General features: G+C 33.0%; 1 protein-coding gene across 1 annotated transcript in view; it reads right to left on the minus strand.

Annotated features, from left to right (window-relative positions):
• EYS (eyes shut homolog) overlaps window positions 1–16705 on the minus strand; it is an 870368-nt gene that overhangs the window by 535401 nt on the left and 318262 nt on the right. The window contains exons 16-19 of the mRNA XM_065056200.1: window positions 13732–13854; window positions 11924–12037; window positions 10640–10753; window positions 10087–10200 (exon numbers count right to left, since the gene is read on the minus strand). Of these exons, the coding sequence (XP_064912272.1) occupies window positions 10087–10200; window positions 10640–10753; window positions 11924–12037; window positions 13732–13854 (465 nt within the window). The remainder of the gene's footprint in view (window positions 1–10086; window positions 10201–10639; window positions 10754–11923; window positions 12038–13731; window positions 13855–16705) is intronic.

Consider the following 16705-nt stretch of genomic DNA (forward strand, 5'->3'; position numbering starts at 1 on the left):
ATTGCAAATGAATGCTGAAAATAGAATTTTTGCTCAAAAACACGGTTCTGTTAAAGCTATTATCAAAAGTGAAAAGCATAATTTATAAAGATGGCATAGAAAATAAATTGTATGAGATATATTTTCACTTCTTTATGCAAAACTACTGACATTTGTTTCTTTGTTTTATTTGCTCAGCATAAATCTAAACATGAAATGTTTTGATGTGTACTATAGAATTCTTATAATCAGAAATGGCATCTCTTCAATATTATTATTCTTTTTAGAAACTAATGTAATAAAAGCAACATTTGCTAGTAATATTTTAAGGAATTAAATCTGAAAGCAGTTTTCAAAGTCAGCGTTTTGCTGCAAATGTATGGACAGAATTGGTGACAAAACATATCTGATATCAGACTGCTGGCAAGATTATGACAATGTAGCGAAAGTAAACTATTAATATCTATGGCTTGTACCAGAAAAACAGATATGTCATTTGGATGACAATTTCCGAAATAATACCAAGTAGTCTAGTACTGTTGATAAATGTGCACTCGTGAAGACAAAAAGCTCTCAAGACAGACCAAGATCCATCGTTGCCAAGGGGTCCATGTTGGGGTTTGGACAACAAAGGAAGAACCAAGCAGGTATCAGCACCTACCATTGGACACCAGACTCGGGTCAGAGGATGTAGTTGCTCCGTGAAGTTGTAAAGTGATCGTCACAGTCCCAGTTCGACTAGCTGCTCCAACTGAAACTGTGATGCTGATCTGATCTTTGCATCTGATCTTTAGACACTGGCTAACTAAAAGGGTTTTTAAAAAATATATTTTATTTTGATCCAGCTCCATTAGGCTTATGACACTGGTGTCATTGGATTTCAGTAGCCTTGCTTAGATTCTATCCACTGTTGTTATAAATTTGATGAAACAGAGTATATATCACATGAATTAAGTTAATAAAATTTTGCTTCAATGGGATATAAAATTACACCAGCTTAAAAGATGTCAGGAAGGAAAGAATAGGGAGAAAATCTACAACAGGCTAATTCTATATGGCTTGCATAAATACATGAAAAGTTTCAAAACTTTGTGTTAACTCAGTAATGTTTTATTTAAACTTACATTTTTTAGTTTATATGTTTATGTTCAGAACACAGAGACCAATTTTTAAAAATGACACTTAAATAATTTCATATATGAAGTAAAAGCCAGTGACTGACATGAGACTTGCACAATAAGTGTTTTCTTATATGTTTTCTATGTGTTTTTGTTTGTTTGTTAACAAAAGAGCTAAAAGACATTTCTAACATTAAAGTGAATCACTGGTGTTTTCCAAGGTAAATTAAGGAAACTGAATGCCATTCACTAAAAATAAAAATGTGTTTACTTATGGAAGAAAATCTAGTGTACAAAGGCACTATAGGGCTTTATAGAAACAAAAAACCCTGAACAACTCAAAATCCCTGCCCCAAACCTATATGTAACTTTCTGTTTCTCCCAATACTGTTATTTTGAAACTAGTAGGTACAATAATTGTAATTTTTAAAAGTTACTTGATCACTTCAGAGAGATCTGTAGTTTGGTTTTCAACAGCTTTATATAGCTCAGTATCCCAGGAACACTAATGAGCAATATGTTAGATGCCTAAAATTTGAGGTCCCCGAAACCCTAAAGATTAAATGTCTTAACACTAAATATGGAATTGCTTCTATTAAAAGTTCAAAATTGTAATTTCCTGTAACTCTGAAAGGTTTGTCATTATTTTATGAAATATCTGCTTAGCTCGATCTGCTTTGTGGCATAAGAAAACAGAACACCTACACAATTGAGATGATTAAAGGTTAGTAAATGTAAATAAAAAATAGAATTACCCTGGAAGTGGAAAGAAAAAAAAAATAAGTGCAGAAGCATGCATATATTGATATTACTTGAAGTTAAGCAAAGTATTACTCCAATAGTTTAAAAATATAGCAAGTCTTTTCTTTCTGTTCATACTTACAGCAAATCCATTCTTTTCCTTGGAATGGAAAGTTTACTTTCCATGAAAGGAATTTCTTTGTGATTCTATATATAATCTGTGAAAAAGCATTTTCTGTGAAATCTATGCCAATTGAAAATCTTTTGATTATTTTTAAAGGAAAGATATTTGAAAAGCAATACTTAGCACTTTTCAAGTAAAAAATATTTCCTTAATTGTATACGAATATGCAGATCATGCAACAATGCTGGAAAAATAATTAGATAGACCCACATCACAAACTTTACAATGAAAATCACACAGACATGCATATATTGTTGCTCCATACCTGTATAAATTTCTGTAAAAATAGACAAAAATAGAAGTGGAATATATTGTTTAGGTGCATTTTTTTTTCTTTTAAAATATACATGTTTATAAATAATAAACAGTGAGGATAGTCCTGTATCCGTATCTGTGCATTTTACATTTCAACATAAAAGCAAGCTTCACTCTTTCTCAGAAAATATAAAAATAATATTATTAGTGAAAACATTTGCCATGAATTTATTTCCTATTGAAATACATGCTTTTTACCCTTTTATCTTTCATAGAATCATAGAATAGTTTGGGTTGGAAGGGACTTTAAATGTCTCCAGGGAGGGGGCATCTACCAGTTCTCTGGGCAACCTGTTCCAGTATTTTACCACCCTCATTGTAGAAAATGTCTTTCTCATGTCTAGCCTGAATCTCTTCTCTTTTAGGTAAAAACAATTAACGCTTGTCCTATCACAATAGGCCCTGCTAACAAGTCTGTCCCCATCTTTCTTATAGGTCCCTTTTAAGTACTGTGGAGGCTGCAATAAAGTCTCCCTGGTGCCTTTTCTTCTCCAAGCTGAAGAACGCCCCCCCTCAGCCTGTTCTGATAGGAGAGGTGTTCTGTCTTTGTTTGCTGCATCAGAATTCAACTGAAATTTTTAATATATGCATAAAAGTTACAGAAAAAGTTACAGAAAGCTAGTATCAAACACAGTTTTTTCTCATGACCTAGGATCTGTGGGTGTCAATTTCACCTTTAGTTCAGGGGGCCAATCCCTTCTCTGTTTTGAGATTCTGTTTTAATTTTCTAAAAATTTGACAGATTGTCCAGACATCAGTTACAGAACCTGATACTAGGATTATTACTTTATTACTTTTATTTGTGTATTGACAGATGAGCCTACACCATGAGTAGGCCCACCATGTAGAAAAATAAAACTGGAAACATGTGTTTCATCTGTCAAGAAAACCACTGAAATTTGGTAAACTTTTCTTTGAGAAACAGCAATGCCCTCATCATTTGTAGGGCAGCCAAGGAAAACATAACCATATTTAAAATATTTTAAAAATTGTGTTTTGCACATACTTTCTGGAAAATTAAGAGACAGGCATATACAGTTTCTCATTTGAAATTAATATACCTTGTATCATCTACATAACTTAAATCTCTTCCCTGTAACCAAGGTTCTTTACACCATTCTCACACAGCGACCAATGAAATTCAAACCCCTTGTCTGCTGTAGGTGACTGGATTTGCAAATGCAGTATTCCCAGAGTACTCACAGCTGCAAAGGCTTAGATAATTTTTCTTGTGGATCAAGATGTCTCCAAAAGTGCAAACTGAAAGCAGAGCTGAAACTACAACATACTACTGCCTCACAATTTGTATAGATAGAGTTAAGCAACCAGAGCTTTTAGAGATGGCCTTGGGGTTCTCAGTGCTGTTTTGTAAGGCCACGGGTCTCCTGCAGATCTTGTCGTATCTGCCATACCCTTGTGTATTTCTAATGTACCCAAGAGTACCTAAATGGACACTAGAAATGGCTACGCAAAAGACTTGCTCTCTGAATTGTTTAATTTCAGAAGCAGAAACAACTGAATTTATGTATCTAGATGGCAACTTTTAGAAATGACAGAAAAATCAGTGAAAATACTAGAAAAAAATTCCAAAGAATATCTTTGGTGACTTCATATAAGAGCCAGCAGCAAGTCCCAGTTCATACTGATTCACACTTAGACATTGCATAGCTTTTTAGACAAACCTTTTTTTGCTTAGAGGCAATGTGTATTTTCTATGTAATATACCACAAACGTGGTCACTCCTCTGCCCACAAAAAGCTCTTATGTGATGCGAAGTGTCCTTCATAGCTCTATGCACCAGTTAAATTTTTCCCCTAAATAAAATTTTGTTCAGTTATTCAGTGTCAAGAGAATGGCAAAACCAGATATAAACTGATGTTGAACAGGAGACAGTCTTTTTTATGCTCTAACACAATGGTATGCTAGAAGGAGCCACAAGTCTTGCAAAACTGCCTTTTTGTGTGGGTCTTGGCACAGAGAAGACTGAGATTAGGCCTATGAGCACCGAAAAAGTAATTGCTCCATTATCTAGTCTAGGTTTTTTTGTCTTCATGAGCACTTAACATTTCTTACTTATTATCTGTTTTGTAATTAGCTGCTCCCATAATAGTGTCCTATGCTGAAAACTCCATTATTACTCTTGCTTTTCAACTGACTTAAGCTTTTTTTTTCTGCTGAGTTGCCTTTCTCCCTAGTTTACTTTCTTTTGCAACATGTTTAATGGCCAATTACCGTTTTTGCTTTAATCTTAATTGGAACACATTTGGAGACATGTGTCATTAAGGCTGAAACAAATAAATAGACATTTCCTCAGAACCGAATTTCAGTTTTCTTCTACAGTTACATATATTTGATTAAAAAGGTCATGCCCATTAGCAACATCTAGATCAAACTCATACAGTGCATTTTTTAAATGATTTGGGTAATAATATTAATCAAAGGATAAACCTTTTTACTCATTTTTTTAAAAAGCAAGTTACTAAATAGCCTTTTTAAAAAAAAAAAAAAAATCATATCAGCTCCTATAGTGTTATCACATATCAAATGTACACTCTCTACCTGAAAAGGACATTATAATGCTTTATTCCTTCTTGAGCTTTCTTTGGGAATAGCAGAATACTGTCTCAGTTCATGGGTCACAGAAACACTGATAGTTTGGTTCACATTTTCCTTAAACACCAGGGTAGAAAATGGGGAAAATTTCTAGTGTGGGAGCACAAGATTTGTTCTTATCTTTCAGTCCCAAGTAAGAATAAAGAAGCTTTATACGTCTTACTTTAATTTCTGTAAAAAAATAAGCTGGTCTAGAAATCGTAGCGGAATCGTTCTGCTTTTGCATGCTAAGAATGCTGAAAAGCAACATGCCTGATACCAGGATGATCCCACTTCGCTACACTCTCAGCAAGGACTCTTGTTTAATAATTATGACTAACTTCTTTGATGCGGCTGTATGATACATAAAAATGTTGGCAGTTCAAAGCTGTGAACAGCAAACTTGCATTTATTAATATGGACCTGGCTGTTAGAAGAATATTTGAATATACTGCAGGTTCTTACAGAACACTAAAGACACCAGTACTCCTAAATATGGATGAAACAGCTAATGGTTGGGGTGAAGCACCTAAAGGGACCTTGAAAATAATTCAAAATTGTAAGAAAGATTAATGTATTGTGTAAACGAAGAAGCAGTAAACCAGTGTTTATTAGTGGAGCATTTGAGCACCTCTTCTACCAAAATATCTTTGAACAATTGAATGAACTGCAGGTGTTCCTTCTTTTCCCTTCATACAACTACGTAAGAGCCAGATAAACTCTGTAGGCTGATGTGCTCCTACAGCTGCAAGTTACATGAAAACTTAAAACTAAGGAAAGCAAAGAAAACTGTAGCAATCCAAAAATAAATTTCTGATTTTGCTGGCACAGATGGAAGAATATAACGGGTATGTTTCAGCCTTAAAACAAAATAAGTAACTTCAGAGAAAAAATGTAATTTGCCAAATTATAACAGATACCATGGAGGGACTGAAAAATATGGTAGTGTTGAGGTTTGGAAGAATATTTTTTCACTCCTTAGCATAATAGAATGAGGAGTATTTCTTTCTTTCATTGAAAATTAAAAGGCATGTTGATTTCAAAAAGTTATACTTGTCAACTTCTGCTTGTTATTATTCTCTGTAAATAAATATTTTCAGGTGTCCATTTTATGTGCTTCCACATGTAAGGAAAAGCATGGATATAAATATAGATAAAATATATATTTTATATATGGATAAAAATACAACAATAGGGACTATAAAATGTACTAATTGCACTGTTCTTGAAATGTGTGTGAATTTTTAATGAAACAAGACAATATATCGTGGTGGAGACATGGGAGTTTTCATTCTACCTTCCGTGAAACTGTTAGGACCCTTAAACACAATATGTTTCTCACACACTCTGCTATCTTCTGAAACACTTAGTATCAATTTTGTAATAGCTGTGATTCTATTATAGAAAGGCTACAATTGTAGAATCAATATCATAATAGAAAAGTTATTATAATAACTCCCCAGTTAGGATACTATAATGGAATCAAGCTCATAAGAGGGTTGAGAGGCCTACTTAACTCTATACTGGATAAATTACTGTCAAAGACTATCGGTGATAATGCATTGGCCAAAGTGTAGCTGAATATACTTCTGATCTGTCTCCTGTTGCTAATACTAAAATCTTTGTCCTCCACCCAAATCAAGATTATCTTCCTTCCTGTTGCCAGTTCAATAGTTATGTTGCCAGTAAGGAATGGAACAGAAAACCAGCTGATCCCCTTTCTCTGTTTTTGAACAACTTAATGTCAGAATGTCCTCTGATAAAAAGTGTCCAATGTACATCACTGTTAGTGTTGTATCTCAGAGGAAGGCATTTCTTATATGAAAAGAACGTTATACTACAGTACGTGTAAATAACAGCATGGTAAACACCATTTCAGCATTTAGGTGTGAGGTATAATAGTAAGTTGTACTATACAAGTCAGTGCCAGAACACTAGTAAAAGTAGACAGAAACAGAGAAATGGACTTTAAAGAGTGGACTGTCATACTGCTCAGTGAGGCTCAGTAACTTCTAGGATTTCTGTGCGAGTTTACACAGCAATCCCTTCACTAATAACATAATCTGGTAAAGATTTATTTTTCTTTAATCAAATTGTGAGCTTCCTCCAAACCAAGGACAAAAGAGTTATGATATAAAAGTGTATGGCTTTGAAGTTCATTTTTTTTATACCTTATTGGGGCAAAAGCTAGAGCTGTATGGAAATAGAAATTCAAGGACAAGAAACTTGTCTAAAATATGATGAAAATAATTAAATTATCATATTTAGTAATTAGAACATTATCAGAAGTTGACAAAGATATAATTTTGTATCTGGAATTCTTATAAGTTTCTTCACTTTTCTTTTGAATTATGTGTAGATGGACTGCTAGTACCTTCAAGCTGTTCAGCTGGACATTTGGGAAAAGTCAAAGGTAGTAATTTCAGTGGCAATAATTAAAATGAAATACTAGAATATATAGAATGCCCAGTGATCTACACTAGCTATGGTAAAATCTTCTGTCAGGGGAACACTGATGGAGAGGAATGTACAGGGTTACAGTAACAGCGTCAGAAGACATATTTCTTCTCCAGTGCTCTCCATGCATTGACTTTACCATGAAAACTGAATTTTCTAAAAATGTTTGTGTCCACTGCAAAACTAAAACTTCATTTGTAAATCAGGCTTGTAGAGTTAATTTACACAGCCTGAACTGTCAGATATTTGAAGAAAAATCCTGATACATGCCACTACCCAAGTTCTTAAAAGATTTGGATGTCTTCCAGTATCCTATGGAAGTGAATGGAATGAGTTAAAACATTCTGGCAAAGTAGACAAAGCCATGCTTAAAACAAAACAAAACAAAACAAAAAACAAATAAAGTGCACATGAAAAATACAATAAACTAAAAATATACAAGAATAATAAAATTTCTGATGACTTTTCATGTTTATCTAGAACTAATGTAAAAGTTTGTTAAAATATAAAAGCACATATTCAGGATATCAAAAAGTTTGCAGCATGTAAAAATGAGAAGTAGCTATACTTGCTCTCAAAAGAAGTGAAATTGAAAGAAAGTTAAAAATTGAAGATTTTTCTGTTTTCTTTTTTAAAAGGAGAGGAAATGAAGGGGAAGAAAAAGTTAAATGGAAAAATAAAAACCTTCTGGTCATAATCTTTTCTAGTCTCCTTGTCAACATAAACAAATGAGAATAGTCAAGAAAATAAGAAAGAGAGATCAATGTATGCGAGCCAGTGTCTATAGATAGAATCCATTTCTAGCCTAATCTGACAGGCTACCTTTTGTATGAATCCAACTGAATGCTCCAGTCATGCTTGGAATTCCTTCATTCTGCATTCTATATAGTAGATGTCTGCTGTAACTGCCCTGATTATCTGGCATATGTTTCTAATAGTGGTGCATACTCTTCAAGTCAGATTTTGTGATGGGAGAATGAAACCATTACAAAGTATTATGGAAATACAACTTCAGATTGCTTTCCAAGTAAATGTCAGTATTCGTAATATAGCATTTATGGTTTTCCACTGAGAATAATAGAAACAAAAAATCTGTGAAAATACTCCATAAATAGAACAGATATTCCTATATAGTTTCTACCGTTAATATATCTACTTTTCTTAATAAAACAATTCTGTCATCTGTAATTAGTGCACAAAAAGGTATTTGTTACAGTAACGTGAATATTTCCACACAATTAGAAAACATAGTTTAACTGCCCATTATGTTTGCTTACTGTGAATCTGTTTAAGACTACATTTACAGCAGTTAAATACTAAATAAACAGATGGTGTGAGACTGAGGTAGTTTTCATATTAAACTAATTCTTCTATTTATACAATCGTAAGTCTAGGTAACATCAGTATTAAAAAATTATCTTGAAAGGTACAGAGTAAACCTGTAAAGAAGTAAACAGTCTCAAAAAAATCTTTTATTTCAATAAGTATACTGTAGATTCTAGACATCCTGTACCAAGAATATGATGTTTTCAGAGAATCTCAGTTACCATTTATGAATCTTGCCAGCAGGGTTTAACTTTTCGATTGATAGTATTAGACACTGGTGGCTTCTTGCAGGATGACTACAGAAATGTTGACTTTCTGAAATTTTAAACACTTACTTAAATATCTAAATGAATATCAAAGTCTTCTGAAAATCTGGCTCATTGTGAAATGAGCACTTACAAGACCAGTATTTCTAACCACTTACTGAAAATGATTTCACATTGTTCTGAGCAGAGGCAATTCTGATACTGCTATACTCATTTACTTGTTATTATACTAGAATTTAGTCAGCAGAACATAAATTAAAACTAATAAAAATTACAAACTGAATTTTGACCATTAACTAAAATAATAAGAAAAAACACTGGAGCTCACTCTTTTCTTATGAATGATGAATTTAATGTAACAATTTTCCCTAAAGGGGAAAAGCCCTGCTGTCTCAACATACCAAGAAAATTGCCTTTTAATGATTATTCTGGAATCCTAAGCATGTATCATTATATTGAACTGCAGGAGGAAAAATGTGTTTATATTTAATGTATAAATCAACAAGCTCCTTTAATTGAGATTATCACTTGAACCAGATTTGCTCAAGAACATCGCACAATTTGTTGTTTTAAATAATTTAAACAGTGAGTATTTAAAATTAAACCCCAAAATTTCTATCAAAAAGGTCACAATAAAGCTTTCATTTTAAGTGTATTTCCTTTAAAAGCATCAACAGAAATAATCACACACCGTTTATGGATTCCAAGATAACTATAAATTGTTTTATGAGAGTGAAAAAATAATTTAGAGAATGACATGACCAATCAAACTAGAGAGAAAACTGTGTAGAAAAGCATCCGATCTTTATGATTGCAGCTTATTGGGCATACGCCGGTCATTTTGTAAATAATCTTATTCTGTTAATGAACTGATTTTAAAGTATCTGTTTTGATTAATAAATGAACATTATTAGTAGATGTATTAACAAAGTTTACTTCACATTAGTTGCAGCCTAAGGCATAATTGGCTGGTCACTTTGAAAGCTTTGCTTGAGAAAATGAAGGACTAATAATGCTGTAGGAAGAGTGAAATAAGATCAGACAACTGACAGAAATGCTTTCTAAAGTTAATTATGCTTGCTTTCCCGTCTCCCTGGGTGTTCATTACCTTTAAAGGGAGCCACACATTGGCAGAAGTAATTACCAGGTTGGTCAATGCAGGTGGCTCCATTCTTGCAGGGAAATGAAGCACACTCATCTATATCTGTTTCACATCTTGCACCTTGAAAAGATGAAAGATTTGAACATTTAGTAAGACAATTTCTAATTCATTTGCACCACAAAAATGTCAAGCAACTTGTGAGGAGAAACTAACATAAATCAGCCAAATAAAGAGCCACATATACTAATGTCAGCATCCATTTAATTCTTATCAGCATGAATACATAACAGCCTATTTCTGAGTTGCTAAATGGTAACTAATCTTCCCTGTGTGTCGAAGCTTTGAAGGCCTTTTTAAATGCAGACTAATTTATCTTGTGCTATTTAGTTTACAGATGGAGTCAGTGTTCCAGTTTGTTGGAATGCAAATGAAACATTAGTCCAGGGCAGATAAAGAGAAATGAGGAGGAAACAGAAGCAAATTAGTCAATAATGTCTTAATAGATGCTTTGTGGGCTATCTTGCTGTAGAAAACAAAGTTTGCTATGAACAGGACTCACCAGTAAAGCCAGGAAGACAGGTGCATTCAAAGCCACCAATAAGATCTGAACATGATGCATTATGAAGACATGGAGAAGAGTGACATTCATTTATATTTGCTTCACAAGTAGTGCCTGCAAATATGCAATCAAAGGGGAGAAGAGTTACTGCACAGTACACATAGTCAAATATCAACATTTATTTTAACTGAATATAGCTCACATATTGGAATCGATTTGACACCCTTTTTATATTCAAATTTGGGCATCTGTGACAGTAAGTTGATATTTTTAAGGTTTAAGCTCTTCACTAATTTTCACAAAAGATTAAAAGTACAGTCATTGAATAGATTCCTAAGGCTTAAAGCAGACAATTTTCTTATTATATGAATACAGAAGAGTAGAAAAATAAATACATTGAAACATAATATACTGCATTGCAATAACATGTGAGGAAATATTTCTAGTGTTCATGGGAAGACAGCAGGTGTAGTCCTAGAAAATGCAAAAATAAATATGATTTAGAGAAGAACACTATTTGTTCCAGTATATATTATAGCTACCATAACTGCATAGCTACTTAAAGTATAAAATACTCAATTGTTAATATTTCTGAGTGAACTTAATTTTTTATCATTTGAATAATAAATGATGAATGACATCAATGGTGAGATTTGGGAAGTTCAAATAATTTTAATACACAAAAATGCAAGTGATAGTTGTTCAGAGCATAACTAGCAGTAGAAATACAATATTTTGCCCTGTGACATTTGAATTATAGATTGCCTTGTATTTCAATGATTAAAAATCCGTGAGCTTTAAAAAATTATGCTCTAAAAAGAAAATGGATGTGCTTTAAATTCCTAATATGAGCTGAAAGCAAAGAATAGCTGCAGATATTAATGCATCCACTTATCAAAGAAATTGTGTTTTTCATAGAAATTGTACAAATATGTCAGGAACGAAACCTTTCCCACACAGGTTTTTTCTCTGATTCCATTATGTTAGATCTGTCCACAATTTAAAAAGCTTACAGGAAACAGTATATGCTGTTTTCAAAATTTCACTGAGCCCCATTGAATAATTTTCAACAGCTAAGCCACCAGCCAGCAGAAAACACCTAGTTCCATGCTGTCTTGAAAACAAAGTAGATAACTTTAGTAAAGGTGCGCTTATGCTGAATTTATGTGATTAGAACCCAGATGACCCAAAAATAAATATAAATGCAACTCATTCAAGATGTTAAAAATTGGTATAAGATGCAAAGCAGGTTTACAAAGTTATAGTTCTTTGGATTTTTAATACCTTGAAATCCATCCTGACAGATGCAACTGAAGGCATTCAGATGATCAACACAAGTAGCTCCATTGTGACAAGGGTCACTAAGACACTCATCCACTTCAATCTCACAGTTATTGCCTGGAAACAAGTGAAGGATTTTCTTTATTAGGAACATGCAGCTGGCAAGTCACCAATGCAAGCAGCAACAACAAAATGAAGTAACAGAGGTTATGTACAGACAGCTTTTACCAATGAGCTGTAAATTGTCTTTGGGAAATCAATTTATTGTTGATTAAAGGCAAAAGTGAAACATATACATCATATATAATGTTCAACAATGACCTGATGGGAATTTTATAGATTCACTTATAAATGTACATATCTTCATATTTTAAGGGCAATAAAGTCATGAGTTTTCCTGAAACATCACAAAAGAGTAAGTATGGTTTCTAAGATGAAATGTTAAAATATAACAGTCTTTTTCTATAATTTCTTTTAATTCATGTATTAATTTCTGGATTTCTTATGAAGATCTCTATGGGAAATGTTAGGAAAGTTTTCTGTTATGGCCAAATATTTTAATACATTTTTTTGAAACTAATAATAGAAAAGTTAGATATTGCCATATATTTTTAAATATATGGAGGAAAAAAAAAATATAAATGCTTATTTCTAGTTGAGAATGATGTGCCTAGTATTTTTTTTTTTTTGCCTTTGAGATAGAACAAAGCTCATAAAGTATTTATTTGCGTATCTTATATGAATTATCTAAACAGATTGTGATGGTTTCAAATTTATTGTTAACTTATGCCTAAAAGTTTGTTTCAGAGGGGTTTTGAGGGCTTTATTTGGCCACAGGAAAAGTATAAAACAAAAACAATAATCTGCTATTATGTAGATATAAGAATTTAAACATTTCAATAAGACTTCACCAAGAATTATCACAAGTAACATCAAATAATTTTACTTTCTGTTTTGATGACAAAATAAACCAAGCATAGATACAAAATATAGCATTTCATTATATTGGAGACAGACATACTACAGCTATTAAATTACATATTATTTCATCAAGATCATCTGGTTGCCCAGGTCCTCCTTGAGCATCAAGAGGGACTCCAGAGTCATCCTGTTCCTGCTTTAGGAGCCCTGTCGAAGTCCCTGAAGTTCGACAGGATGGATCTGGGTTGCAGAGCTGAATTGCAAATAGGGAAATACTACTGCACTTGAGTATTTCATCATACAAGTGATCAAAAAGATCTGACTCTGTATCTAGAAAGGGTTTGTGTGTGTGTGTGTTGTTTGTTTGTTTGTTTGTTTGTTTTAAAGCACTGTAATCAGTGTTAGTCTGTGACAGTATGCTGGCATAACCAAACTAATTTTAATCTGGTCAAACTCCATACTAATGATTACGACCTGCAGGGTAGGTTTAGGGATGAGTAGTTAAACCTGCCTAGGAATCTTGGATGTATATTTGGCTGTTGAGGCCCCTGTTACTGCAGCCTTATTGTTACAGGAATCACAAAGCAGATAAATTAAGACCAGCTTTTGTGTGGCTGGGAGTTGCAATCACATCAGTGTAAGACAGACACCCTGTCTAAAATAGTATAAAGTAAGAGTTATTCGAGTTGAAACAGTCCCTTGTAGACAATATTTTTTACAGTTGACTACTCTGACACAGCCAAGTACTTTTGTATGCCTGGAAACCAAAGTTGCTTCTGCCTGACTCAGAGACGCACTGCAAAATTGTATCTATTGCTACTTTTGAATAACCTTTTCTGTGGTTTCAGGCTGACTTAAACAGCTGTTAAACAATGCTCTTTTGAACCCACCTATAAAACCAGGTGCACAGAAACAAAGATAACCACCCAATATGTCTTTGCAGATGCTGGAGGTACCACACGGTTGTGACAGGCAGGCAGCAACATCTGCTTCACAAAACTGACCAGTAAAACCTGAAGAAAAATGGAGTAACAGAAGACATAAAACTTTATTATCACATTTAGTCTGAGAAAGGAGACGAATGAGAGACTGAGTATTTCTGTGATCTTTAATTATATTTCAAAAATTTATTTAGGATAGAGTAAAATATTCCGGATTCTTTGAAAGTTTCAGCTTCATATTTAAAGCTAATCTAAATGGAATAAAATAACATTATGATAAAGCCATACCTGCAAGAATAATAAAAACCATTCAAGATATAATGTGTCTTCAAGAGAATTTGATAAATGTCAATATCTTCAAGTGGTTTTATACAGATATTCCTATTTTTATTGATAGTGATTGTGATAGTGATATTGATAGTGACAAAATTTCTTCATTTTTTGTGTGGTGTTCTGTACAGCACACTAAGAAAACATCCTGTATTTCCAAGCCACAAAAGAAAATTGTGTCAATGCATTCTGAGGCAGATATTACAAGATCTGACAGTTTGTCATATATCGATATTGATTTTTTGAACCAGTTAACTTATAGCTAATAAGAAAGACTGAGCACCTTTGTTTCCTGCTGAGGGCCATATATGCACAAAAATTAAAAAATAAATTAAAAGATAAAACATGAATATGCATTCTACACTTAGGTTATATTTGCCATTGTATTATAGTTTCTGAAACAATCATCCAGCAAGAAAATCACGTGGTTCCTTGAAGACAGCACCTTTATTTTTGAACATACACAATAAATAGTTGGAAGTAAATGTTTTTTGTTTCACAGAAAAATGGCTTTTTTCAAACAAAGTACATGTTTAATTTAATTCATATAAAACAGTTAAAAAAATCAATCGTGTGTGGAGCTAGGATCCAAGTACTGAATATAAATGCCAGGTTTCAAACTTAAGACATTTTTGTTGTAACTTTTGTGATAAAAAAATCAGTGAGTTAAACTATGAGAAGCATAGTTTTGTTTTCTTCTATTAACCAAGCACTTTAAAAGTTTCTAAAGATTTTTAGATTCTTGCAAAAATAATGTTACAGCAAAAATCAAAACAGACTGGACCAATTTATTATAATTTAACCATTACAGCATGAAAAGCCACTAAAGATTTGAACTACAGATTTGGTTCAGTGAACTAAATATAACTAATTCCAATGTCTTACAAACTTGGATACCAAATCTGGCTGAAGATCTGAACTTCACATTTCATTTTAAAAAAGTTTCATAAAGACATGCTGTGCTTCAGTAGCATAGGTGTTGCCATGACAGATTCTAGTTGGCCATTGAATTGCCCTGTATCTGACCTTGAGTTCATCAACGTTTTACACAGTGAAGAGAATAAGGAAGAATCCTTGGTCAAAGATGTTCAAACAAATTTGTTTCTACAGCATGCTGTGGTAGGTTTAAAAAGTAAGCATAACCCTGTTTTTATAGCATTACTATAGGCTATAAATGCATAAGCACTACTCTGAATGGACATCGAGTAATAAATTATTACAAAATTTTAAAAGTTCAGTCCTGCTTGGGCCTAGTTTAGCACAGTCTTCAAATTAAAGGAAATATAAACTGTGTCCTTAGGATATGACTGAAGAGCTCCTGATCTGGGTGATTTTTTAGCTTTTGAACAGCTGGTTAGATGAAGACAGCAACTTCTGACCATCAGGGTGAATTGCTGAAACATGTTGCAGTTTAGAAACCTTTGCTTGTATAACAAGTCTTTGAGGCATAAAACCAAGACAATGCATATTAAAACTGCTTTACACATGCAGTGACTTTGGTTTCTAAATCAGTAGATGCAGAAAGGTGTCTTCAAGCTATGTTTCTATTCCATCTCAAACACCAGCTGTGCAGCTTTTTCACACAGCTGAATTTTTCTTCCCTGTTGATTGCTATTAAAAATTTAAGCATGTCTCTCATTTTCGCCTTCATAAATAGATGTTAACATCTGCTTACTGAAGTACTACCTAAAACTAATATAAAAATTAATCAATAATGGTAGCAGTATACACAGATATATTTATAACTGTTATATGTGGTTATGTGACTTTCATCCAGATGGAGATACTGAATATAGAAAAAATGATATTATTTTCTTTTTGATAAACCAAAGCTAAATATTCCTAATAACTTTATTGATTAGAAGTAAATATTTTAACCTATGTATGCATTTATTTTTGTGTTTTGAATTAATTATCAAATATTGCAACATGGACAAATATATCCAAACTTACTATACTAAGTTGAAGAGCAAAGGATGGCGGTTTCAGGACCCAATTTTACTATTAAATATCTGGTTTTGTATAAAGTTTCTCATCAAAATACATTGCACAGCAGTACTTAAGAATATAATATTTCCTATAAAAAAAGATTAGCAAGTGTTGTTTTATTGTTGTGCTACAAACACTCAAAAGATACTTTATTAATTTAGATAATGGAAATTTAGCAGCAGAGTTTTAGGTGTGGGGGTTTTTTTGTTGTTTCTCCCCACCAACCCCCAAAAAAATGTTGCATTTATATTCTTCAGACATTTCTTTCTGACAAACCCCAATGCCGCATGAAAAAAGTGATTTTTACTAGTCAGACTGTGACACTTAAACTCTCCAGGGAGATCATCACACTGTGATCCATTCTGACACAGTCCAGCCACACAGTGATTTATGGCAATTTCACTACATGGCTCCTTATATTCTGAATGACAGGTACATCTGAAGCTATTAACTCAAACCTGACATTAAAGGTTATTGTCGGGGCCAGCGGGTTTTTATGTGCATTCATTCACTCTTATTGAACAAATATTACTTCTGGGGAAAAAGTTATAGGGCTCCTTTTAAAATTACAGCTTGGAAAAACTTAAACAGATAGAAAGAAACA

The sequence above is a fragment of the Columba livia genome, chromosome 3 (genome assembly GCF_036013475.1).
Source record: "Columba livia isolate bColLiv1 breed racing homer chromosome 3, bColLiv1.pat.W.v2, whole genome shotgun sequence".
In the NCBI taxonomy this organism is placed as follows: Eukaryota; Metazoa; Chordata; class Aves; order Columbiformes; family Columbidae; genus Columba; species Columba livia.